The sequence below is a fragment of the Patagioenas fasciata genome, chromosome Z (assembly GCF_037038585.1).
Source record: "Patagioenas fasciata isolate bPatFas1 chromosome Z, bPatFas1.hap1, whole genome shotgun sequence".
Taxonomy (NCBI): domain Eukaryota; kingdom Metazoa; phylum Chordata; class Aves; order Columbiformes; family Columbidae; genus Patagioenas; species Patagioenas fasciata.
The window spans coordinates 7,773,857-7,798,935 of record NC_092560.1 but is presented as its reverse complement, the minus strand read 5'-3'; the positions used below and the strand labels follow the sequence as shown (position 1 = coordinate 7,798,935).

At 42.7% G+C, this 25,079-nt stretch overlaps 1 protein-coding gene across 2 annotated transcripts in view; it reads left to right on the top strand.

Moving 5' to 3' along the window:
- Positions 1-22,945: 22,945 nt before the first annotated feature.
- RASGRF2 (Ras protein specific guanine nucleotide releasing factor 2) overlaps positions 22,946-25,079 on the top strand; it is a 127,049-nt gene continuing 124,915 nt past the window's right edge. For both annotated transcript variants that reach the window (XM_065860561.2, XM_065860560.2), the window contains exon 1: positions 22,946-23,357. In XM_065860561.2, coding sequence (XP_065716633.1) covers positions 23,073-23,357 — 285 coding nt within the window. In that variant the 5' untranslated portion in view covers positions 22,946-23,072. The remainder of the gene's footprint in view (positions 23,358-25,079) is intronic.

Below are 25,079 nucleotides of genomic sequence, written 5' to 3'. Positions count from 1 at the left end.
ATACTGTGCTCTATTTGCAGCACTTTACTTAAGCAAAGACACTATTAATGCAATAAGCAGCTATATTAAGTGGCCTGATCTGCTGTGCAAGTTCCTATTCTTAATGGCTTCCACGTAGGAAAAGAAAACTTTGCTAATCCTTTAATTAAATTTGCAAACTGCAACTGTGTAAGCCTTTGACACTTATTTTTTTGAGAAGCAATTAAGTCTTAAATGTAAGCTTAAGCCCATGGCCAATGATATGTTTGGTCTGACGTTGTATTACGCTCAACAAGCCAGGAGGCTGAGAAGCTGTAGCTTTCCTTCCCCTCTGTCCCCTGCAGTGAGAAAATAGATGCTCGTGTTTCCCAGTGATGTGCAGCATGCAGACAGCACGCAGGCAGCTGTGTGCATGGCACGGGGATTTTACCCACTCCCACAGTTTCATCTAGTACGCTCTTAATTCTCCTCTTTACATCATTACATCCTCTCTACCATCACTGCCTGATTTTCTTTAGGACATAGCTTTACTCCCTTTTTAATGGTTCTAGAAGGCTTCATCATCTGTTCTCATATCCAGCGGTTGGTTCTCAGCCATTATGGCCACAACTGTCTCACCTATTATTGACAATAATTTTACTTCCTTCCAATAAAGGTGGAGCGTGTTCACCAAAAGAATAAAAAAGCCCTTGATCCTAAATTTAAACTTTACTGTCTACAGCAGCATCTTACAATTTAGACGAGGTTCTTAGGGACATGGTTTAGTGCTAGAGTTAGGTTAGGTTAGAGTTGGACACGATGATCCTGAGGGTCTCTTCTAACTGAAATGATTCTATGGCTCTGTGATTCATTCTTCTTCAGTAACCAACTTCATGCATTTCAGGTCAGGCTACAGGAGTGCTCTGGATTTTATATTCCCAACACTTGAATGTAAAAATGTTTCAATACATTTCTGCATTCTGCTGTTCTTTGGGCTGATGTGTTCTGCAGTCTTTTATCCTGGTTTCTGTAAAGACCTGTCCACATGCCTCACCATCAGATGCAGGATTGATGAGACCTGTCACACAGTAAACAAGCTGTTTGGCTGCAAGAACCTCTTCCCTAAAGACTGGGAAATGCTGGACCACATGTGTTTTCCTCTTTCCAGGGTGAGTTTACTGCTATCTGCAGTTTTTTAGCAGATACTCAATTCTAGGAGTTTAATCTCCAGGGCCCCTTCAAAAGGTTCTCAGGGACTTCAGCAAGAGTTGATTTAGGTTCTAGGTTAGAAATTGGTTTGTTATTTCCCCTGTGTTTCACAAAATCTCAGCTAGTATTTTCTGTTTAGCTTTGTTTTTAGCTTACACATTTAATCATTTCTCCTATATTTTTGAAATGTAGGTAAGAGAATGACAGGGAAAGGCATTTTTACTCTTTCCTCCACCCTTATAGAGTAATCCTTTAATGCTTTGCTTATCACTATGGTAGTGGAATAAAGGAATATCTGAAATTATATTTTCAAGTCTCAGCCTCACTTGGTTTCCCAGTTTGAGATCCAAGGAGTGTTGAGGCAGGTTGATAGATAGCAAGTGGCCCAGTGCTGTGCATCAGTTTCCCTTTGCTTGACAGAGCTGTGATCACTATTAAGCATTTATAATTTTTCCCTTTCATTTCCTCTCCCATTATCTTTTTTACACCACAGACGGCTGCCTTGTCAAGCGCTTACTGAAAGCAGATTTTTTTTTTTTTTATACTGTAATTCTGTTTAAAACCTCACTAGCCTCCTCTAACAGACCTCAGGGTGAAGCTGTTGAGTTACAAATGCAGCTGCCCAGCGTTACAGGCGGAATCGGCTGGATTATGGGGACCACAGTGTTGCACTGAAAAAGAAGCAAAGAAAACTCTGGGGTTGTCTGAGCACACCGATATTGTGCATTAGTGAACAAGGAACGCTGCTCCTGCAGAGCTTTCTATCCAACGCTGTGCAGGTGGGCACTTCACCAGGCTTGGGCACAGCCGCGGTGGTGGAGGAGAGCAGAAGGTGGCTGTGGTACCAATGTGTAATGCTAATTCGTGAGGTTGCTAAAACCCCACTTGTCCCTTAGGAGATTTACAGTGGCTTTTGTGAAACTCATTGCATGCAGAAGATATGTTTTCTCCAGTTAAGAACACATATCCTAATAAAAGATTTATGCATTACATTCAGACTGGGTTTGCAACTGAGGAAATCATTGCTATTAAAGGACCCAAGGCGATATAACCTTTTCTTTGCTGGCAACATGTGTGTCAGGGTAGTTTATAATGTTCCAAACAAAGAGAGGAGATGAATTATTTGCAAGAACAAATACTGTTTCTACATCAGTGTTGAAGTGGTCTGGTCACATGTGAAACGGTGTATGCATTGGTCAGTACTTGCCTTAGAGGTCTGCAAGCTATTGCAAATAAATGTATTGACATACTTAAGCTGCATGGACAAGTGCATATTTTTGTTGCTTGACTCCATTTTTCTTTCAGAAAGTGAGTGCTATACATTTTGTACATGCCCCTTGACTGTCCCAAGAAGACCACTCTGACTTCAACTTTGCCCCATGCTACACATATGAAGAAACTGATACTTTGGAGTTTGCAGTTTTGTGACCCAAAGTGATTCTTCTGAAATAAATGGGATTCTAAATGTACTGACTATAGAATTTGTTGCCTTTAAGAAAGAATCAACATTTTCAACAAGTGCCACCAAAAAGTCATGAAAGCAGAATATTTGTGTTGTGTCTCTGTTAGACTCTAATTCTCTTCCTTAGGCGATTTCGGCATAGGTCAATGTTCTGACTCTCCTTCACGCATTGTAGAGAAGTTACTATAAGCGATGGCCTCTGTGGTGGTCTCCCACCAGTACAGAAGTATGTCTGATCCTACTTTTACTGTGGACGTACTATGGAAGAGAGATGGACACAATCTCTTATGTCTCACCTACACATTCCTCTTTCAGACCTTCGGTATTTTTTGAAATTACTGGACTCTTTCAATCAATACCTTGGAGACACGCTCCTCAATAGTGTGCTGGGAAGCTTGGTAGTGGGAGAGAGAAGACGGATCTGAGTCCAGAAGACCTGCTGGGGAAGAGCAGGCAGGTGTCCAGCCCTTCTCCTCTGCTTGGGGCCACCAGCAGTGACCCCACCAGCACGGGCAGGAGTTGCTTTTGTGCGGCCGGGTTACTTGTGCAGGCAAACGGCTGTGCCAGGGGGAGGGAGCCGGCTGCCGTGGGGAGGGTGGTTGGGAACAGGGTCAGGAGGCTGGAGGAAGGCAGGCTTTGCTCTTGCCGTTGTGGATGGGGTGACATGTTAGAAATCTTTCCTTGAGGTACAACTATGTTGTCAGAGAACAAAAGTTTGTAAGCCAATTCACTATATTATTTATGTGTTTAATATATATGTCTTATGAGGAGCAGTCGAGGGAGCTGGGGCTGTTCAGCCTGGAGAACAGGAGGCTGAGGGGAGACCTTATTGCTGTCTGCAACTACCTGAAAGGAGCTTGTAGCATGGAGGATGTTGGTCTCTTCTCCCAAGTGTCAAGTGATAGGAGAAGAGAAAATGGCCTCAAGTTGCACCAGGGAAGGTTCAGATTGGATATTAGGAAAAAATTCTTCACAGAAAGAGTTGTCAGGCATTGGAACAGGCTGCCCAGGGCAGTGCGGGAGTCACCATCCCTGGAGGGGTTTAAAAGGCATTTAGACAAGGTTCTTAGGGATATGGTTTAGTGCTAGAGCTAGGTTATGGTTGGACTCAATGATCCTGAGGGTCTGTTCCAACTGAAATGATTCCATGATTCTATATGCACGCACACATACATATATATATATTTGGAAAGCCATGTTCTCACCTGTTAGAGTAATTATTTTGAAAATACATTGTTCTAATTAAGTTATATTACTTGTTTAAATATTATTTAAGTATACGTTATGTAACTATATATTATAAGATATGCATGCAGCCATTTGAAAATTCCCATTGGATTCCCTAGCACTGCAAATACTCTAGCATGTGTGAGTCCAGTCCAACTATTTTAAGACATCATCCCACAGTATTGGCAGATGTAAAGGGCATGAGTCAGATACCTGAACACAGACAACTAATGTGATTTGAAATGTGCTGGGACAGCGAGACGTCCTCATGAGGCTGGCAGATGTGCAAAGAACACAGGGAGGATCTGTGTACAGCGACTGTACCAGGATATCAGCACACTGGATCACAACCATTCACGTGCAAAGGACTGCTTGCAAGAAAAACATTTTTGAGACCAACTTCTAAAGCCTTCATTTCCTTCACTTGTTCACTTGTGTTTCAAAAAGTAGACATTTATGTGAAAAAGCACTGAACTAGATTATAACGCACTGATGGCTTTATCCATGCGGTAAAATTCATGCTGAGTCCCCAAGACCTGCGAGTTTTGTTTCAATGTTGTGACAAGTCACAGCGGCCATAGGTGGAACAGGTTCTCCAGCCCATTTCAGGGGGAGCAGGAGGCTGGAGTGTCCTTTTACTCCAAACAGAGCTCCCTGTGTGCAAACTTCCTATCACATTAGGTTTGTCCCTGCCTCTCTAAGCTGCTAAGTAGCTTCAGTGCAGGGCACATCGGTGTGTAACATTCCTGAGTGCTGCTGCCTGCTTTCGGTTGTGTCACGGGCAATATCCACTCCTTGGCTTTAGAGACCAAAGATCCCATTTTTTTTCCCTCCCCGTTACACCAGGAATTCATATTGCACTATAAACAAAATATAGTTCAAGGATATATATTTTTTTTATTATCCTGAATGGTAAGCAGTCTGTTGCTATGTGTGAAGTGAAAGCTTTTAAGAGGGCGCTTTATTATGACCTTTACAGAAAATACAAAACTAATGTGTGTAACTCTCAGCTGAGGATTGTTTATGTGCTGTAGCAGTTAACTGTTGGCAGAAACCTTCACCTCGCACATAAATAGTAGGTAACAGTCTGTCAATCATCTCCTTTAAGAGTAGATATTGTTTGGCTAGCATTGGCAGGAATTTCATATTTGTGCAAACTTGTCAGGGTAAATCTCTCCTCGGTGTACAGAATTAGTATTTTAAACATTCATGTAAGTGACAGCATTATCAACTGTTTAGAGCCCAGAACTGGAGTTTGCCATCAGAAATCTAGATTCTGTTCTCAGGTTTGCTCGTCACTGCTCATTCATCTTGGCTTCATCTCCTCCATCTACAGAAAGGGAGACAGTCCAGGTCTAATTCAGGGTGGCAATGCAATGAATGTTTAGTACATGCTTTCTTGTGACATGCCTTGTGAAATGGAAAGAAGCGGCGTCTAAAGACAGTACTGTGCATGGATAAAGGTTAATCAGGTAATTATTTTCAGCTGAGACCTAGCTTACATGAAAGCATGTTATACCAAAAAATACTTTGCATCTTTATCTCTTGTCTAATTTTTCCACATAATTTTTCATGTACTGAACGAGAAAAAAATGGGACAAGATTCACGTGCCAAAGCATGGGTTTAGGCCAAAGAGGCCTCCTTTGCATAAAGGCCTGGATGTGGGAGAAAAAAAATGTCCAAACACTCCTTTGGTATCTGCTTTTTCCTGCACATAAATTATTTTAGAATCACAGAATCATTTACGTTAGATAATGCCCTCAAGATCTTCTCCAGTGTAACTTCTTTCCTCTACCAGCAAGTAAGACAACGTGATGTGCTTTGCTCAGTTTAACAGCCAAGAAGACCAACAATCTTCTCGAAGAGATTGTTCTTCTCCAAAACCAGTCGCAAGTTGCGAGCAAGATACATGACGTGTGGCATTGTGGGAGAAATTTCAGGTCATATTCCCTGCCTTTAATGTCTGTCTCTTCTGCCTCTTTTTGAACTATATCAAGTGAATACAAAGGACTATAAAAGTGGGGGCACGTGGGGGTGCATGGTTGGCCATGACTGGCACCGGCAAGTCCCAAATTCTTCCTTCAGGCTGGTTTTGCTGATGGGTCAGGCTTCTCCCCATGGTACAGTGCTTCTGACAAGAGTCTGATACCCAGCAAGTCATCTTTGCGCCAAGTAATTTTTGTGCCAGTAGAAATGCGTGAATGTAGACAAAAGAATGTAGGAGGAAAAGCAAGACTGAGTGAGACTTGAAAGCATTTGTCCTCCGGTAACGCAGTCATGGTCTTGGTTTGGTCCCACTGAGGTGACGTGGGACTGGTAGATGTCTCTGCTCCTGCTGAAGCATCTTCCCTGGTGTCACCTGCTATACTGCCCACCCGAGCACAGCTTATTTTCTTGCCTCCTCAGCCACGTTATAGCTTATTTACTTGCAACGAAAGTCACGATTTAACCACCAACCCTACCCAAGAGCTCTGAAGTGGCACAGCAAGTGCTTTGCTCATGTCACATCTGGAGAGCTGGTGCTTAAGAAGCACCCAAGGCAAAGTTCTGGTTGCTCTGGGAGGTGCATCAGGGCAGCTCCAAATTATGCAGTGATATTGAATCAAGCAATTCATCATATTGCTTAAAGGGCCCTGCTGACAGCCGTGTTTGCTGTACAGCAGCTCTGTGCTGCTGGAGAGAAGATAAACTCATTGTCTCATTGCTTTACATGAGGAAAAAAGCCCCATTGTTTAGACGTAAGAATAAGGGATGCTTTGTTAGGTTTCTGATTTGCATAATTAGAGGTATGATCTGTTTTGTTCTAAGTAATCTTGAGAGCCTTGCTCTTATATATGCTGTTACGTCTATGAATGAAAGAAACCCTGTCTCTGCTCTCACACCCTAAAAAAACACATCATTTTTTGCATCTTGGGAATGAAGTCACTTCTCTGGAATTGTGGAGCGGTCAGGACATAAAGCAGCAGCTTTTCAAAGCAATAGCTAATAATAACACCTCACTTCTCCCCACCCCTCAATCATGAACTGCAGTAAGTGCCCTGTAAATCAGGAAATAGCTGCTATCACAGAGAGGAAATAACTGCAGGCTGAGCCAGCTCCAGCCTGCCGCGAAAAACACCGTTTCTAAACAAGCTCTTTCAGGAAGCCCTATGTGACAAAACTTCCAGGCAAAGCAACTGCATTCATGAGAGGACAATCAGCTTCTTTAAGGCTGAGGACAACCACTAAGGAGTATGATGGGAAAGATTTGTCTGGTATGAGCGAAGCTGAGAGAATTGGGGAAACCTGGAGAAGAGGAGGCTCCAGGGATACCTTAGTGCGACCTTTCAGTACTTAAAAGGGGCCTGTAAGAAAGATGGGGACAGACATTTTAGCAGGGGTTGTCGTGATGGGACAAGGGGTGATGGTTTTAAACTAAAGGAGGGAGATTCAGGCCAGACATGAGGAAGAAATTTTTGACACTGAGGGTGGTGAGAGCCTGGCCCAGGTTGTCCAGAGAGGTGGTGGATGAACCATCCCTGGAGACATCCCAGGCCAGGCTGGACAGGGCTCTGAGCAACCTGAGCTGGTGAAGATGTCCCTGCTCATGGCAGGGGTGGCACTGGGGGAGCTTTGAAGGTCCGTTCCAACACAAACCATTCTATGATTCTAGAACAGTCTTGTTCTTCCTAGCACCAATGCTAAACCATGTTAAAAAAGCAGTGCTCAAAACTCATAATGTTTATTTTCATCATGCCTCTGTCTCCTCTTGTCGTGCTTTTTCTTTGCTGATGGTTTAGGAGACGTGATTTCTGGTGCAGTGCCATCTTCAAGGCCTGTAGTGCTTGTATCACAGCTGGGAATGCCAGCGCCAGGACAGAACTCACCGACACGGGCCTAGGCCTGAGTAAGAGACAAAGGTCAAACGCGTCACTGGAAGTTAAACAATTTGTTCTGATACCAGCTACATCTTCCCAAACAATGAGGAGGAGAAGCAACAGGAGTTATTAACAGTCCTTGGGGATTCTCTGTTGCTGGGTATTTTTCACATGTGAGTGGATGCTTTTGTAGAAGAGAGAAATTGATTCAAAGGAGTGTTCTGGGTCATGTTTTTTTTAAAAACACACTACTTTTTCTGCAGAACTGATTCAAAAATACAGATAAAATCAGTAATGAGGGAAACACACGATGAATAAGGATGGGGGAGGCTTGAAGGCACATAGGGCCAAAAGTAGGTGAGATTACATTTAGTTTAATAGTCCACAGCACTCGGGCTGGAGAATTTCTGTAGCAACTGGTAGACAAAAATAAAGATTCACAATACTAACATATAATGCTAACATTTTTGGGTTTTTTCACTTTTCTGGATTTTTCTTTCTGCACAGCTTTAGTTCTCATATAGTCAGACACCAAAACCACATTCTCCCAATTAACAATTCAGCTTGTTTAACTTGCCCAGAAGATCCACAGATGGATTATTTCAACAAAAGACACAATAAAGATATTCATTATAAAGGCCACAAATGAAAAAACTACTCTCTGTTTCTCCTGGTTTCAAAGCAGAATCTTACCACCTCCATTTGCAAATGTAAGCAAGGCACATCAAGATTTCTAGGTGTTACTGAATCATGGCGGGGAGAGTTTTCACAGCAAATAAAGGGATATTAACTTCTTTTCAGCATATGGAAGCTGCAGCATCTTATAAGTCAGCCAAAGTTGTTAAGAACTGAAATCAACCGATGCGATACCATCTCAGGGGTTTCAAGATGAGTTTTTAATGCATTCTGCAAATGGAATCATGTTGATTTCTTTCAGAAACAATGAAAAAAAATCTAGTATTGCTAATAAAACCACAGTATATCTCACTACAGTTATGAGCTGCAAATTAAATTTATTTTTCACAAAATAAATTATATTATGTCAAGTTGCTAGAATGAACAATAGTTATTGTCGGGAAATAGGTTCAGATAAGTTGTACAAACAGCACTTCCTCCCTTAGATTTTTCCCAAATCGAAATTGCAGATTGTGGCCTGGGGACAAAGTGTACCCTGAGCTCTCGAAGCAATGGGAGCTCTGGCTCATTTCCGTGGGGTCTCAGAGGGTGTGAAACTGCCCTCAGCAGACCAAGCCCTGGGCAGGAAATCAGCCATTGTTTTTAGTGATGCTACCCACAGCACTTCGCTGTTCTCCAGACAAGATGTCTGCACAGAAGCAGCTATAGCACCGGTTACACAAAATCATCTCCTCTGCCCTGTTTTGTAGCTGCAGAGCTACTACAAGGGGGACTATGTCCACTGAACCCCTGATAAAGCACCTATTAGACTCACTTCAAAAGCATGAAGGACTTGGGTCTTATTTTTTTTTGTGTGTGTAGTCCCCATCAGAGAAACAACGATAGAAACAGTGTCAGCTGCACAATGAAAAGCATCTTCTGGTTACGGCTGTTTTGACCAAGAACATAAAGCATAAACCAGCAGCACTGTGCTCTCCAGCTTCATCATCTTCTGGTTTCCCCGTGGGGAGGAACCCTCTGGCTGACAGTAACTCTAGACTCTGCAAACCTCTTCTCTGCATCTACTGCTATAGAGACAATTAGCACAGTAGCACAAGTCTTTTCTTATTTTGTGAATAATGCATATCACTAATTAGGTTTTCCTTTCTCCCCATACAGCTAAGCCAGTACAGCCAGACTAACAGAAAGCAGGAATTTTTGCACAGACTGCATAAAACACAATTTCCAATGAACGTCCCGCATGCAAAAGTGTCAGGTGGTCAGTTGGAGGGGTATGACTGTACGAAGAGCCCAGCCACAAGGGACTGCTTAGTTTTCTAGATTAGTTATTCAAAAGCTGCTGGTTCACGGAATTTCCCACAGGGAATGAGAAGAGAAGCTGCAGGGGAACGTGGCTGTTTCTGCGCATCCCCTCTTGCCATTGGGTTTCCAGCTGGTCTGAGTGTTGGGAGTGTCTGGGTACTGCTGCTGGGCTGTAAGGTGGAGACAGAAACCATTACTCACATTCCTTGAATTGGCTTTTGGTGGTTATTTCACCCCCCTGAGTGTCCATCTCCCATCTACTGCCAGAAACGTGTTGGAGAAAAATATGGCATAAGCCATTCTGTCGTCATACTTCAATTCTTCAGATGACTAAGGTCCCTTTTCTTATCCTTTTTCTCTTCACAGGCAGGTAATTAGCTGACCAAAAATTAATAAGTAGAATGTTTTCTTCTGTAGATAGTTAATGAAGCTTCTGTAGAATTGTATGTACCATGCACTGATAATTAGCTGTTGCCCTCTAGTTCCAGGAAGGCATCAGTTACTAAATAAATATAGTTACCTAAGTAATAGCTATAATCTAAAACATCTATGCACAGATTATTCTTGCTGTTCAAAGTCACTCTTAAAGTTAATGGCAAAAGAAGGTCATATATAAACACCCTCTCACTCCAGCTGTAATTTGACTGTTTCATGCTCTCAGGCCTACATGAGAAATAAGCACTAAATGATGTTATGGAAACTTGTACCAACTTTCTTCTGGAAAAGGGTTGCTATTATTAAGTCCAAGATATTTCTTGTGAGCTGAATTCACTGAGGTTTCTGAACAAAAGTTTAAATTTGAAGATTAAGGCAGCGCAGCTAATCATGTTTAAACACCATAAAGACAAGAAGAGACAATAAGGTCAGCTCTGGAACTGCGGGAGAAGCCATTTGGTGCTGTACATACTCTGTGGCCAGAGACTGCTGAGTCTTCCAATGCTTTTAAAATTTAAATTTGGTGGTGAGGTTTTGTTGGCAATTTATGCAGGTAAGGGTTTAATTTCATTAAACACAATTGTGTGTCCTCCAGAAACCCCCCACTTGAGCAAAGGTGCAGTTTGACGGTTGGCTTAAAATGCTCTAAGACATGTTGTTGCTGATAGAAGTTGGTGTCGTTGTCCCCACCAAAACTCCCTGATCTACCTCTTTTTTGCATCAGTGCTAGCAACGGAGTGACTGCAAAGCAAAAACTACCAATAGTTTTATTGCTTGCTTAATTTTAGGCAGATGAGCAAACTGGACCATGTTACCATATAACCATGGGACTGCTATTGCCTTAATAATTAGTAAAAATCTGTGGCTAGTGTATGGGAAAGGAAATGGGCTAAATCAAGAGCGAAAGCACTCTTTTAAAAAATGATGCAGTATTGTATCAAGTTATGCTGAGTGAAATATTGCATCTTAAGTGATTTGCAAACCTGGTTGACCTCTGGCTCCTGTTAAAACAGAGCATTTTTCCAGAAAAATATCTGTGCTGCCAAAAGAACTTGTCTAATTTCATCTGCGCTGTTCCCATCCTTGCAATGGCCAAACACTATCTTGAATTTTGGGGACATGAATTGCATGTCCCCAAAATGGAACAGTTGGGAAATTTGGGTTGGTTTTGGTTTTGTTTTTTAATTCTGACATTACGGCAACAGTTTATCCTATAATCTGTTTTAGGTGGCAGTTTTTGCAGGAAAAAAAAAAAGATCCAGAGCTAGTCATCAATCATAGACTGAATATGAGTCAACGGTGCCATGCTGTTGTGAAAAAGCCAGACGTGAGATGAAACTCCACAAGCAGGAGTGTATCCTGCAAGACAGGTGATGTCGTCTCAGAGCCAGTGGGGACACGGAGCAAACACCTTGTCCAGCTGTGGGAACCATATCAAGACAGACATGGACCTACCAGAGTGAGACCAGGAAAGGGTTGTGGTAATGATGAGTTATCTGCAAAACGGGGCCAAGCAAAGACTGCGGAGTGATTCAGCCTGGAGAGAAGAAGACACAGGGACGGTCTTCTGAAAGGTAAAAGGCAGCTGCAAGCAAGGACCAGACTGTTCTTGATGTCCCATGTGGGTATGGAGGGACAGAGACTAAACATTGCAGGAGAGGAGAGTCAAGTTATGCATTAAGGGAAAACTCCTAAAGGTAAGGTTTGCTAATCATTTGAACGGGTGGTGTGGAGCATCTGGGAAAAAATCGGAAGTCTTGGAGACCTCTGAAGCTGGGGAGATCAACATTGGTCAGGGATGATGCTGGCTTTGCTGGGTCTGCCTGGAGAAGGGAGGGAATTAGCTTTTTAAGTCCTTCCAAGGTCTAAGAGTTAGTGGTATCCTAGTCAGTGTGTACATGAGGGTTTGTATACACACATGAATTAATTACGTATTCCTACACCATGTACTAGTATCTCTGTGTTTCTGCAATCATTGCAACAAGTCTTATGATTTCAGTAGCCAGGGAAGACTGATTTCTTGCAAAACCCTTTCACAAAGGCTAGGGAGTTTAAGTGGCTGTTGTGTTTGGAGGTTTTTCATTTGTTTTTTTGGGGGGTTGTTTGTTGGTTTGGTTTGGTTTTTTCTGGTCACAATAGGAAAAAATATTTGGAGGGGTGTTCATGCTTGCAGGACACGAATTTGATGACGTGTATCCTTTCTGTCTCTTACAACATTACCTAAATGATAAAAGTGTCTTACAAACGGTCGGTCACCTGGGACTTTTCAGCACAAGCTTCAGCCCCCTCCAAGAATGTGAAGCAGAGAGGTTGAGAGGAGAGCTGTGCTCTATTTTTGCTGATGAATTTTGTGCTTTTTTTGAAAGACAGCAGAGAAAGGAGGACAAGGGGGGCACAGAAAGCTGGGTGCCTTCATTCAGGGCTGGCAGTTGCTCGTAGACACCATCACGTCATTAATGTGCACTCAGCCTGTGAGCGCTAGAGCAAATCCACATCAGACGGGCTCCGCAGATACAGTTCAGAAGGGAGGTGGCATCAGCCAACCCTTTCTGCAAGGTCGGTGAAGAGGTCTGCTTGGGGCTGCACCGACAGAGTATTTATGGCCACGCAGCACAAGCTGTGGAGGGGTCATGGGTGCACAAATTCATGGAAGTTTGTAAGATGCAGGAGCTGAGGAGACGCTGCTGGAGATGCTGTTTTTGTACGACAGGGCTGGCAGAGCTGGCACTTGCAGCGAGTGGCTTTGCCAGCAGACACGGATGAAGAAACAGCTCTGCCTTTCACCCAAGGATGACTACGGTCTGGCTCTTCTCTGCAACCCTATAAATAGGCTGTATCAAAAAAAAAAAAGAGGATTTTGTTTTCCAGGCCCTTCGAGTCTTTATGGTCTCCATTTAAAAAAAAATGTGTTATCGAGTTTATACACGTTTTGTGGCCGTGTGCCTAAGTTCTGCTATATACTGATTGATTCATTTGGGGGAGGCATGAACCAGTTGTAACTCTTCTATCCATGTGTGACATGTTTTGCTGCATTATGACACTACATTTCCACTGACTTCATTTTTTTTAATAGTTTTTATTTTGAGTATAGGGTTGTCTTTACCACAAGCAGCGGTTAGCCAAAACTTTAAATGCAATTGATTATAATGAAAACGGTGTTTGGGGAATAAACTCTTGTTTGTAATGCAAATAGATTCATATTTCTGCTCGGTTTTTCTGGGTAGATGAGCACTACAGGAAATCTGGGCGTAGGTGTATTTTTATTTCATTAATTAAGAAGATTAGCTCAGAAAAGGGTGTTTTAGATGCAGTAGAATAAATGGGCACTTTGAGACTTTATTTTCTTTCCTGAATATTTTCTTTATGAAGTGTTTTGCTGTATCTGAGAAGAAAATAGCAGAGAGAACGACAGCAGTAAATATCACAAAGAAGCCTGAATGAAACCAGCATGCTGCTACTTCATGATTTTGCTTCGTTCTTGCCTACCAAACTCCTTTACCTAAGTCTTTTTCTTGTCTGTTCCTCAGCTATGCTAGAACTTCTAATTTTAACAGCTATTCTGATGCATATATGTTAATAGACTTATATAACTTATACAGTACATCTCAGTAAAGCTGACAATGTACAGCTCACAGCTCCCTTCAAACTAGAGCAATAATTCAAGAAAGCAGAACATAAAAATTTTGCAGAGAGAACTGAAATCAGCACAATAGTTTTTATATAAATTATATACATTTCTTCTGTATTTCATAATAATTTTATGTAATAACTCAATTTTAGTCATATCTGATGGGTCTAATTTTAGGCAATTAATATATTTTAGCCATAATGGAAAAAAGGAATTTTGATGAAAAAAGACAGGGTGGCATAGAACAATAAAGCCACTGTCTTTATATATAACTATCTGTATATGTATGTGACATATCCAAATGTGAGTCAATCATTTATCACAGTTATAGTCTCACAGCCATAGATGAAGAGGCAATTGCAACATAATAAAATTAGTCCAACTGTGATGGTTGCCTAAAGCTCCTGCAAGCATGTAGGTAGGATTAATCATGTAGGATTCATTTCATTCCTACCTACAGAGTAAAGAGCAGAAATCAGCAGGAAAACGCTTAGCACATTTTGCTTTTAAAAATGCTATATTCTGATAATTTAAGCACTGCCACTAGTACCATAGATGGCCTGGAATAGGGACAATGAGATGCTAAATGCACCAGACTAAGCCTGTTTGCACTTGGAGGATTCCACAGAGTGTAGGTCCCCCCCGCTTTTATTTTTTGAGCTTTACATGAGAGCAAGATGGTTGTAAACGGGAGGGAATGTGACTCAGTAGATGAATGGGGCATGCTGACCTCTTTCGTCTCATTTCTCTTCCCCCTTCCCACTTCCAAGTGTTGGCAAACTCACTGAAAACAGACAGGCTGCACTGAGTAATATTTACATTGCCTGCTGACCAGATACCAGAGAGCAACTCAGAGACAAATGAACAATCATTTACTCTCGTGGAAATTTTATAACTTAAGGAGGATTTGTCCTAATTACCGTCTTTTACTGAATATGAACTGGTGACCCGAGGGCATAAAGCTCTGTATCCCAGTACTAATTCCACAAGCCATTCACTTATTTAGAGCATTTTAGAAGCTTTTCTGAAGAAGAGATTGGAAAACTTTCAGTATGTGGCTCTCAGAGGGACTGGGAGGAATAACGTGGAGTTATTCTCCCCTCCTGCACAGACCCCAAACTCTGTGCAGACTCTTATTTTTATGCTACCTGAGAAACACACAACAAAACTCGTACCAAAACAATTTCAGTACATCCTGAGTCTGCCAAGAATCTTCCTATACTCTAGACCTCTAATTTTCCTTTATTTCAATTACACTGCTTGTCAGCTTGCATTACTGATGAATAACACAGAAACATAAAGACATACCCTCCGGAAGAAAAAAATCCAGTTTCATAGGATGAACAAGCTTAATCATACATAGTAATTATATCAGTAAATGATAACAACTATAGTATCCTAGAGCGTCCCTTAGATCCAATGGAAATAACATTTAAAAGATAATTTCCCAAAGTTGTGGAGAATAACCTCTTAAGAGACTTCTGTTTAAGTTTTAATCTTAAAACTGGGAAAATGTTTCTCACCCATACACCAGAGGTTTCACATCCTTACTTTACCTCATGTACCTATGGGATGTGTTAGTTCCAGATCTTTGTTGTGCTACCTGAAGAAGACGCTGAGGCACTATCTAATAAGATTTTGCTAATAACTGACAAAAATACTATGCGATAGCTATATCTGACCTATGTATCTAAACATATGTCGGAAATTATTTCCCCAAACCCATTATTTACCAGGGGGAAAAAAAGAATAAAAAAAAGTAGTATAAATCAACAAAAGAAGTATTTTCAAGTTGCATCTTTCTTTGGTAGAAAAAGCACCACTCAAACAAGAAATAATTTACTGAAAACTCTCTAATATTATAAACGTAACTTTGTTATTGATACAAGAAAATAGGACATCAAATTTGAACAAATATACCTTTCTGTTCCCCTCATTACCACTACTATTTAACAAGAACATGTTAAAACTGGAAACAATACAACTGACCAAAGAAGACAAACAAACGTAAGAGTCACACAAATGGGTGAACACAAATTTTACTTTTTCAAATGGTAAAATTATTTTTCTCTTACTTTCTTACTATGTATTCAAGAGGAACCTACTCATTAAAAAGCCGTGACTTATTTCTGCATTAAAAAAGACCAAGTGTATTTTTACATGGATTCAGGCCTCAATTCACTTTTGCATATAACAGTAGTGTCTTCATGACAAGTACAATAAATGTTATTTTTGTATTTGGTTTAAAAACTATATGCATTAACATGAAGTGAAATTAATACAGTTTTATCTTGGAAAGCATTCTACTTTAAAAGATGAAGTTACTATTTTTTTGTATGATGTTGAATATAATTGCAGCTGGATATTGTTTCATTTTTTATAAATTTTCGTGATGTTTCTCTTAGCTATTTTTTTTAATTCCAGAGAAGTAAACTACTTAGCTCCCAAGCAGCTACAGAGGTTATCAGCTGAGAATTAAAACAATATAAATCTCGACTAGGAGGGATGTGCATCAGCAACAGTGGGCCAGCAATTGCAGATACCTGCTATCCCCTTCCCGCCCGATCACAAATCCCCAAAACAAACAGTGACTGATATCAAGCTTAACTTCTTTACTCTTGTTAAACAAGGCTGTTGCCTGGTGTCTTTTTGCTTGCTTGAATGGGATGATAACATTGGCTCAGATCACTGTTGTCAGGGCTGCTCTGTCTACAGCCTTTTACGATTTTTTTTGCTGCTGTTACAAACATTTTCTCCAAGCGTTTGTACAGTCCCAGCTGCATCTCAATGGATTCATTAAGATGTTTTTCAATATATTGCATCTGTACCAAATATAAATGCTATGTTCTTACAAAAAAGCATAGCCTCAGAAATTTCACATGGTCTTGAGTTGATGGGGGCACCCTACAATGTTTCATTTCTATTGAGAGAACAGTGTATTCCATGTCCCATAAAACTGATTTTTCTGGCATATGAGTCTGCCTACCTTCAAACTAAGGTGCTGCGCTTCTGAAAGCTGCTCAGCTGCATAATACATTAAATGTTGCTTTCAAGGTGACTATGGGGAACGTTACTTCTAGTTTATCAGACCTGTTTCTATTGAATTATGCACCCCTGTGGCAGATTATTTGCAGGTGTTATGCCAGATGGATAGAATTCTCTGTATCAGTATTGAGCCTTGTAAACGTCACATATTCTTCCCAGGGTTACTTATTTATTCCAGATGGCACCCGCTGTGCTCTCTGTATCTTTCTTCCCATCTGTGGGGCTTACTTTTGTCCCAAGAAACAAGAATGCTTTAATATTTTACACATTTTTCCTATTTTTATGCCAATATGTGAGAGTATCTTGACAGAATAAGCAAAAAGCGATTTGCATTTATACTCAGTTCACACTGAATAAAAGGAAATTTTATCCTACGATGTCTTTTTAATTCTAAAGTAATTTTCCCAGTTACCAAGGGCTTTCTGAAACTCAGAGCAATCATAGCCTGGTGTCTGCTGAACCCTTTACTTGCGAGAGCTCAGTCATCAGGCTGTCTCTTGACTCACATTTGGAGAACATTATGAAATCCATGTTATGACATGCCAATGTCTTTGGAACATTTGAAGTACTAATTTAAGCTATCTCCCAAGAATGCTGAGACAGTTTTGTGCTTTGGCTATTCGTGTGCTGTAGGACAATACTCTTCTTAAGGATACCGCACTAATCACAGGGTCTGTGAAATTCTCATTACGCAGCTGTCAGAACAGGGAGAAGTGGAGTAATCTCTACTAACTTTAAAAATCAGAGCTCTGCTCTGACAGCTGTAATATGAAAAATTTAGCCATGTGAAGAAAGTTTAAAATATTATTTTCACTATGCTTTGCATCATAAATCTGGGACTTAGTTTATGTCTGTTGTATGTGTATTATATAAAGAACTTCTGGAGCTTTTAATTGAGTGTGTCTGCATAACTTTAAACCTTCGGTCAAAAAGCTGAATTCTGGCTCTTCCATTTTAATCTCAGCCAGGGAACCTTTGCCATCTCTGGAGCAAAGGAACCATCTGACAACAGCCTTAAGGAGAAAAGCCTGTCTTCTCTTCTCTGTATGACTTTAGCACTGATTTGGGCTACCAGCATTTCCACATTTGAAATGTTGCTTTCTTTCTCAGCATTACCCTTGACCTTTTGCTTCGCGTGCTGCACTGAACGGACCCTCCCTGGCTGTCGTCTTCCTCTCCCACGTTACTGCCCACCAGCCTGCTCAATCTGCTCCGTGTTTTGGTCTCTTTTTTCCTATTTCAGAGTCCCAGTCTCACCCCAGGATGTCTGTGGGTGATTTCCACCTCTTGACCAACCAACCTGGTTTTCCAGCCTTAGAGGTCTCTGCTCCGTGTCTCCCAACTCTGCCTTCTCCACGACTCTCTCTCCATCACCAGCCTCCAAGTAGCTCCTTCCTCTGTTCCTCGCTGTTAGGATCCTCATGCTGCCTTCTCCAGTTCCCCAGCCATTCCTACCCCTTGCTCACTCACACTGGCTTCCTCTGCTCTTTACCTGCCATGTTCTCTCTCTTACCAGTCTGCCAACCAGGCTGAGCTCTTCCGCCACACACTTGCTTTTACCTCCTGCCTAAATAGAGCCATTTCTTCAGTTTAATTGAGTCCCTTGATTCCAACTTTTCTCTTTTTTATTCCTCCTGCTTTTGATTTTCTCCAGCCTGACTGCGAGACAGCTTGTACTGTGAATTCTTGTTTTCATTTTGTTTCAATCATCCTTCATGTTTTTTCCATGCTGTCCCTGACCACAGGCAAGAACTCCCCAATGACCTCTACAGACACACCAAACTGTTTCTTCCAAAAGTTCCTCTACAACCTTCTTTCGCTATGTATCTCCCATAATCTCAGCAACAAATATGTCAGTTGTGTGCCGCGAATGCTGCCTATCACACCAGGTAGCGCATGTACGAGTCCTTGTACTTCTCCTTTTGACTAACTCTAGCAATCTAATCTTATGCTTAGACTAAGTTGTTCTGGCGCAAATCCTTTCCTTGTGTTCATGCAGCATTTAGCACAAAAAGGCTAAGGCATTAAACCCCTGTGATGATATCCTCACCTGCATAACAGGTAAATGATCTGCAGTTATCTACCTTCTGCTGAAATCTCTCACTGAAACAAGTGGTCCCTTTGTCACCCTTCTCTATGGCAGTAAAAATCCTTTCTTCCTCAGAGTTTTCAGATCATGTGAATCAGTGCGTGTGGAGCTGCAGAACAGCTAGACGGCACTTGTCTATGTTGTAATGAGATATTTCTGCTGCGTGCAGAACCACCATGCTGTTTTTTCGTTAAAATGAGCGCTAATGGTCTTCCTTGGAAAGACGTGCAAGTGGCAGTGGAGGCACTACTCATGCGTTACACAGAGTCACAGTGAAGTTATCCTCACTGCTGCTTTGTGGCAGATCTGGGGAGGGGAATGGCCTGGGACTCCTGAAGGATGGAGTCTCATTAAGACTCGTTCCACCACCTTTCTCATAGGACCAAGGTGCATGAGTAGTCACATCTATTCCACAGAAGCGCCGACTCCAACATTTGCTTCCAGTTGCTGAAAAAATAAATAACCAGGAGGAATGAATTACCATGACCTGGTATGCACAATAATTTGAAATTGGTTAGCCAAGACAATTGCCCTCCCAAAATGCCGAGCTAAAATAGGAAATGTAAATCTTCTCAAATGACATTAAAAACTAGATTAAACAAATAAAAATCCTTTGTAGTAATTTAAAAGGCGAATGATAAAAGGTAAATGGCAGTTCCATACAGAGGAGAATATTCTGTTATTTTGAAGATATTCAGGACTTATTTTTCCAGTGATGTATATGTTTGAAAACTTTCCTGCTTTACCAGATAACTAAATCTTAGCTTATACCACATAACTAAAGCTTAGCTTATAAATACCTTTCAAATAGCCAAATTATGCTCTGTGCCTTAAAGGAAATCTGCATAAATAAAATTACAAATAAGATATTTGTTGAGTTCTACATTTCAGACCATATATAGCAAGAGATACATAGGCATATTCTCAGCGAAACCTAGTTTCTTCCTTCTAAGATATTGCAGCAGCTCTCAAGAGCTTTAGAAAATTATTTCATCTCGATAAATTACCTTGACGTGAAAAGGTGAATAATGATTTACTGATCACAACTTAAATGACAAATAAGCATTCCAAAAGTGTAAAAACATAGAGCCAATACACACAAACCCAGACATAAAAATAATAGCATAACAACAATTTTCCATTGTTTTAATAATTTTTTATTACCATTGAATTAATAATATTTTATCCAAAGTGTTTTTCAGAATAGAGGCCTAAATTTTACATACTTTCTGAAATAGATTTTCCTGTCACCTGTCACTCAGAAGAGTGACAACTCACTGACTTGCCCCCCAAGCTCTCATGGTCACTTCTGGGTATCAGAATCAACAACCACACTGTCATACAACACTATGTATTTTGCTATTTATGACAGCTTTGAACAACATGCAGTGAATGAGTTTCCTATGGAAATTTCAAGGTAATTGTAGGTTAAATTAGTTAAATTATTTCAGATTATACATAACCACAACTTTCGACCACAGTTTTGCAGAAAGCTCCTTGAGGCCTATATTGACACAACACTTCCTTGGTAATGTTGTTTTATGAATGAATCTCCTGAAATAAAAATACACAGAAAGGAAGGGTTAATTAAGGAAGATATAGAATAAAGTAAAACAGTGTGCTTGTCTGTATGGTCTTTTCTTCAGAGGCCTATGGAATAAATTACATCAACAGATTCCTTACATCTGTTTGCACATATAACTTGATTATATTCATACATATGAATCGGGCCTGGAATTTCTTTTTTAAAAAACAAAAACAACTCCTTCTTTATTGATGGTAATGAAGACATCAACCCCCCCCACACTTTTACTTACACGTGTTTAGATGTATTAGATAGTATATAAAACACAGGTATATAGTGGATATTGAAAGCATTAAAAACTACATTGTGCTTTTATAAGAATGGTCAAGTAATAAAGAAAATATAATTGAGAGAACTAAATCATTTTTTGCAAAATAAAGCATGGGAATTTGTGACAAACTAGTGGTTACATAATCAGCATTCACAGCAGTGATCAGGAATACTAGATGCCTCATAATTCCTACAGATATTGCCATGCAATGACATATTGAACATTTTCAGCCTGTGACTAGGAGAAAACGATGTAGTAAAGGGAAATGCTCTCCTTCTCGATTTTATACTTAAAATTTAACTGCTGTCACTTTTTTTTTTCAATGTATCTCTTGGGTGTCGTGGTAGAATAGGCGGTGCATAATCATTTCTGATTTCTGCAAATGCTTTATTAATGTACAAATTACATAAGCTGGGAGAAAAACTTGCAACCTTATTTTGGCAAGGATGGGCTCTTACTATAGCATTTGGTTGTGATATATGATGTGTTTGTTTTGGAAAACACTATTCCCTCAGTGTCAAGTATCCAAAAACTCTTTAGAGCTGCAGCCTGCTTCTTTCCCTTAGTTTTACGACTTTGCCATTAACTTGCATTAAGAGGTATGATATCCTATGAAATTTCACACATCGAATTAATACTGACTTGGACAGCACTAGCTGAGTGAAACCAAATTAACGATGCATTGTAAGAGGCAAGTAAGAACCCAGTCACTGAGATGCATGAATATGAGTTATTTAATACATGCAAATCATCCAAATGATCTTCAATCCCTGTCCAAAACCTGAAGTTCCCTGGACATTATGTATTAAGCTCAAATTTCACTATGTGAAGCCACAAGGGAAACCAGTTAGTTCCAGCTGATCTGTCCATCTGTTTGCTTCTTCCAAAACAAAGTCTTTTCACGGAATGAGAGCCTTAAAACTCCACATGACTCCACAGTTCCTGTAAATAATACTAAAAATCATGATCACTGGCAGAGCTCACACAGGGAACCCATTCTAACTTGTTCTATACAGCATATGGAGTATTGCAATTTTCACATTTTTGTTCAAACAGTAAGAGAATCAGTTTTTCTTACTCATAAGACTATGTAGAGTGAAAGAGACAGAAAGCTACGTTTTTTTATGTAAAACAATTCTTGATACCAGCTCCTTTGCCAAAACTTTAAAAAAAAAGAAAAAAACAAAAAATTAAGGTCTGCTCGTAGCTCATTCCGCTGTCCTGATAGCAGACACAAACCCGCCCCTGCTGCTAGCCTCGCTAAACTCAGTGTAAAAATAAACCCGAGTAACTCCTCTCCGAGCACAGCGCTGACAGATCTGCTTTTCGGGAGGCGATGAGCTCTCTCAGCTGTCCCCGCACACCCATCCTCCCGCATCCTCGGGAGATCGAGCCTGTGTTCACCCGCGACGCTGCGGGATGCGGACACGGCTGCCTCCAGCAACGCCAGCTGGGATCTGTCCGTGATCCCTGCGTGCAGAAAACCAGCCCCGGCACAGGCGGGCTTTCTGCAGTCCTGACGGGTTATTCGTTCACAACACGGACGCCCAGGAAGGGGCAGGCATGTAATTCCCCGGGGTGAGACCTCCCGAAACGATCACCTCCCCCTCTTTGCCTTTAATCAATGTGAATATTGGGTTAAAAGTAAGAGGTTTCTGGTATTTCTCTTGGGGTTTCGGTTCTTGCCTTTGCTTTAATTCGCCATGCAGCTCGTAAACGAAGTTGCCGATTCTCGCAGCCGCGCTCTCCCAACCCTGACTCTTTCCAAGATTTTCCCTCAAAGAATCGAAAAGGCGAAAACTATCGGGAAACCAGCCGCAAGCCCCAAACCGCCCAGCGGCTGGTCCCGTCCCGTCCAGCCTCAGCGCATCGCTGCCTGCTGGGGCCCCGGACGACCCCACCCCCGATCCCATCCCCAGCCCCATCCCCGGGGCCGTGCGGTGCCCCCGTCGTCCCCCCCCACCTCGCCGCCGGGCGGAGGGAGGGACCGGGACGCCGCGGCGGCGACTTTGCTCTTTAAATCGCTCTCCAAAGCGGATTACGGCTGATCCCTCCACGTCACGCCGGAGTTGCCCGGGGGGCTGATCGCCGCCGCCGCCCGCTCTCCTCCCGCGGGGCGTCGGGGCGGCGGCGCAGGGAGGCGCGGCGGGGCGGGGGGACACACACGGGCTGAGGGGGGATGCCGCGGCGGGTTTAGCGACAGCCTCCCCGGGGGGCGGGCGGAGCCCGGGGCGGGGGGCGGGAGCCGCCCGTCGGTGCGTGCCGGCGCCCATGAAGCGCGGCCGCGTTGCGGCGCAGCCGGGGCTGGTGCCGGCGCGCTGAGCGCCCGCGGAGGCTGCCCAGCGGCGAGCAGGGCTGCCGGGCATCATGCAGAAGAGCGTGCGGTACAACGAGGGGCACGCCCTGTACCTGGCGCTGCTGGCCCGCAAGGAAGGCACCAAGCGGGGCTACCTGAGCAAGAAGACGGCGGAAACCAACCGCTGGCACGAGAAGTGGTTCGCCCTCTACCAAAACGTGCTCTTCTACTTCGAGGGCGAGCAGAGCTCTCGGCCCGCCGGCATGTACATGCTGGAGGGTTGCAACTGCGAGAGGGTGGCGGCCCCCAAGAGCTGCGCCGCCGGCAGCGCCAAGGATGCTGCGCTGGACAAGCAGGTACCGCCGCCCCGCGGGCAGCCCCGTGGCCGGCTCGGGTGCGGGGAGGGAGGATGGAGCTGGGGAGGAGGGCAGGGAGGGAGGCCGAGAACGAGGGCTGCGGGGCCCCGGCCGTCGGGCTGCTCGGGCCGCCTCCCCTTGCCTCCCGGCGGGAGGATGGCGGTGACCGCCCCCGGTCCCCAGGCCCCAGTCCCCGGCTGGGAGGTCTGTGCCGCTGCTGGAGTGCTCGAAGAAGCAGTAGTCGCTGAGAAAGTGGCAAGACCAGCGGCTTTCCCATCCCGTCTAATGACTTCCTTCCTCCCTCTTTCCCACCTCCCCGTGCCTGCACACCTTATTTCAGTAGGTTACCCAGAGAGTAGCATCTCACAAACTACTCATATTGATGCTAGCACTTCTGTGATACAGCCACATATTTGTGACCAAACTGAGTAAATGCAAGGCTGCGAGGTTCCAAAGTACCAAATCAGCACGGGGACTCTTAAGGAGTCATGGAGCCCATCTCTGGGCAGCTGCGGGGCCGCTACCTCTCTCATTGATACTGTGAGAGGTAACAGGCTCTGAGCTCTCACTTGGGAACGCCTCCAAAAACCGGGCTGGTCGCTGGGAGGCAAGAGTGGGCATGTGCCCTGATTTACAGTTGGTGCCATCCAGCAGAAGTTGGTGGGTTCTCTGCCAGGCAGGTGTTCTGAAGTCAGTGGTACACGCAGTAGAAATGGTGGCGCAGTGCTTGAGCCAGATCTTGCGTGGCTTTCATCAGGTGAAGAACACTGAAGGCTTTGGTGGGATTCATTCCCATGAGAGGCGATGGTTCGTAACGCGTGAACTGCCAAACTCCCCCTCCACCCCAAGAAAGCCGAGCAGTTTGACATACACATGTCAAACAAGCAAGTGGTTAAATACTATCTGTGTATTACATAACCATGAAGAAAAGGATACTGTAGTTGTTCAGCATAGACAGAGATCGGGTATCTTAACCACATGCCTCCTATTGCCTCATGTACATTCTTGATCTTATTTGCTCCCTGGTTGAAATTTGCTTGGATCTCTATCTGGCATGCCCCAGTGCTTCTGTCCCTGCACAGGAGAAGCCAAGCAGGTGTCAGACTGGTTTGGAAAAGTTTGGGTGACTGTCAGGAGGGTGGTTTCGAGCTGGCTGCAGGCGCTTCCTGCCGATGGCGAGGAGGGGACACAGGTCTAAGTCAGCTTGTGAAAATGGGCACATCTGCGTGCTCTGCTAGCATGGTAACTTTGCAAGGATAGCTCAGAACCTTGCCATATGTTTGTGGTTTTTTACCCATTTAGAACGAATATTTTGTGTACTTAAGCAGCATTTGAAATGGTACAAGTGAACTTTGGGAAGTCAGGATATTTGTAGTTATGTCGTATTCTTATGTCACATTCTTGCTTGTTGCTTTGAGGCATGATATTGATCAGCACTGATAAGCATGACAAGCATTGATAAAGGAAATACTGGAGGATTCCCTAGGTTAAATTAAACATGAATATTTCCCTTTCTGCTTTACATTGGCTTAGTGCACTCGTTTATCGGCAGTGTTGTTAAACTATGGCTTGACTAAGACTAACTGTGTGAAAACAATGCCTTTCCATATCTGTTCTCCAGGATTTTTAAGTTGTGCTTTTGCAGTGGTGAATGTCTGAATTGTTTGTAATTACATTTAGTGGTGCAGAGACAAAATAATTGCAGGGGATGAAGCTGAATTT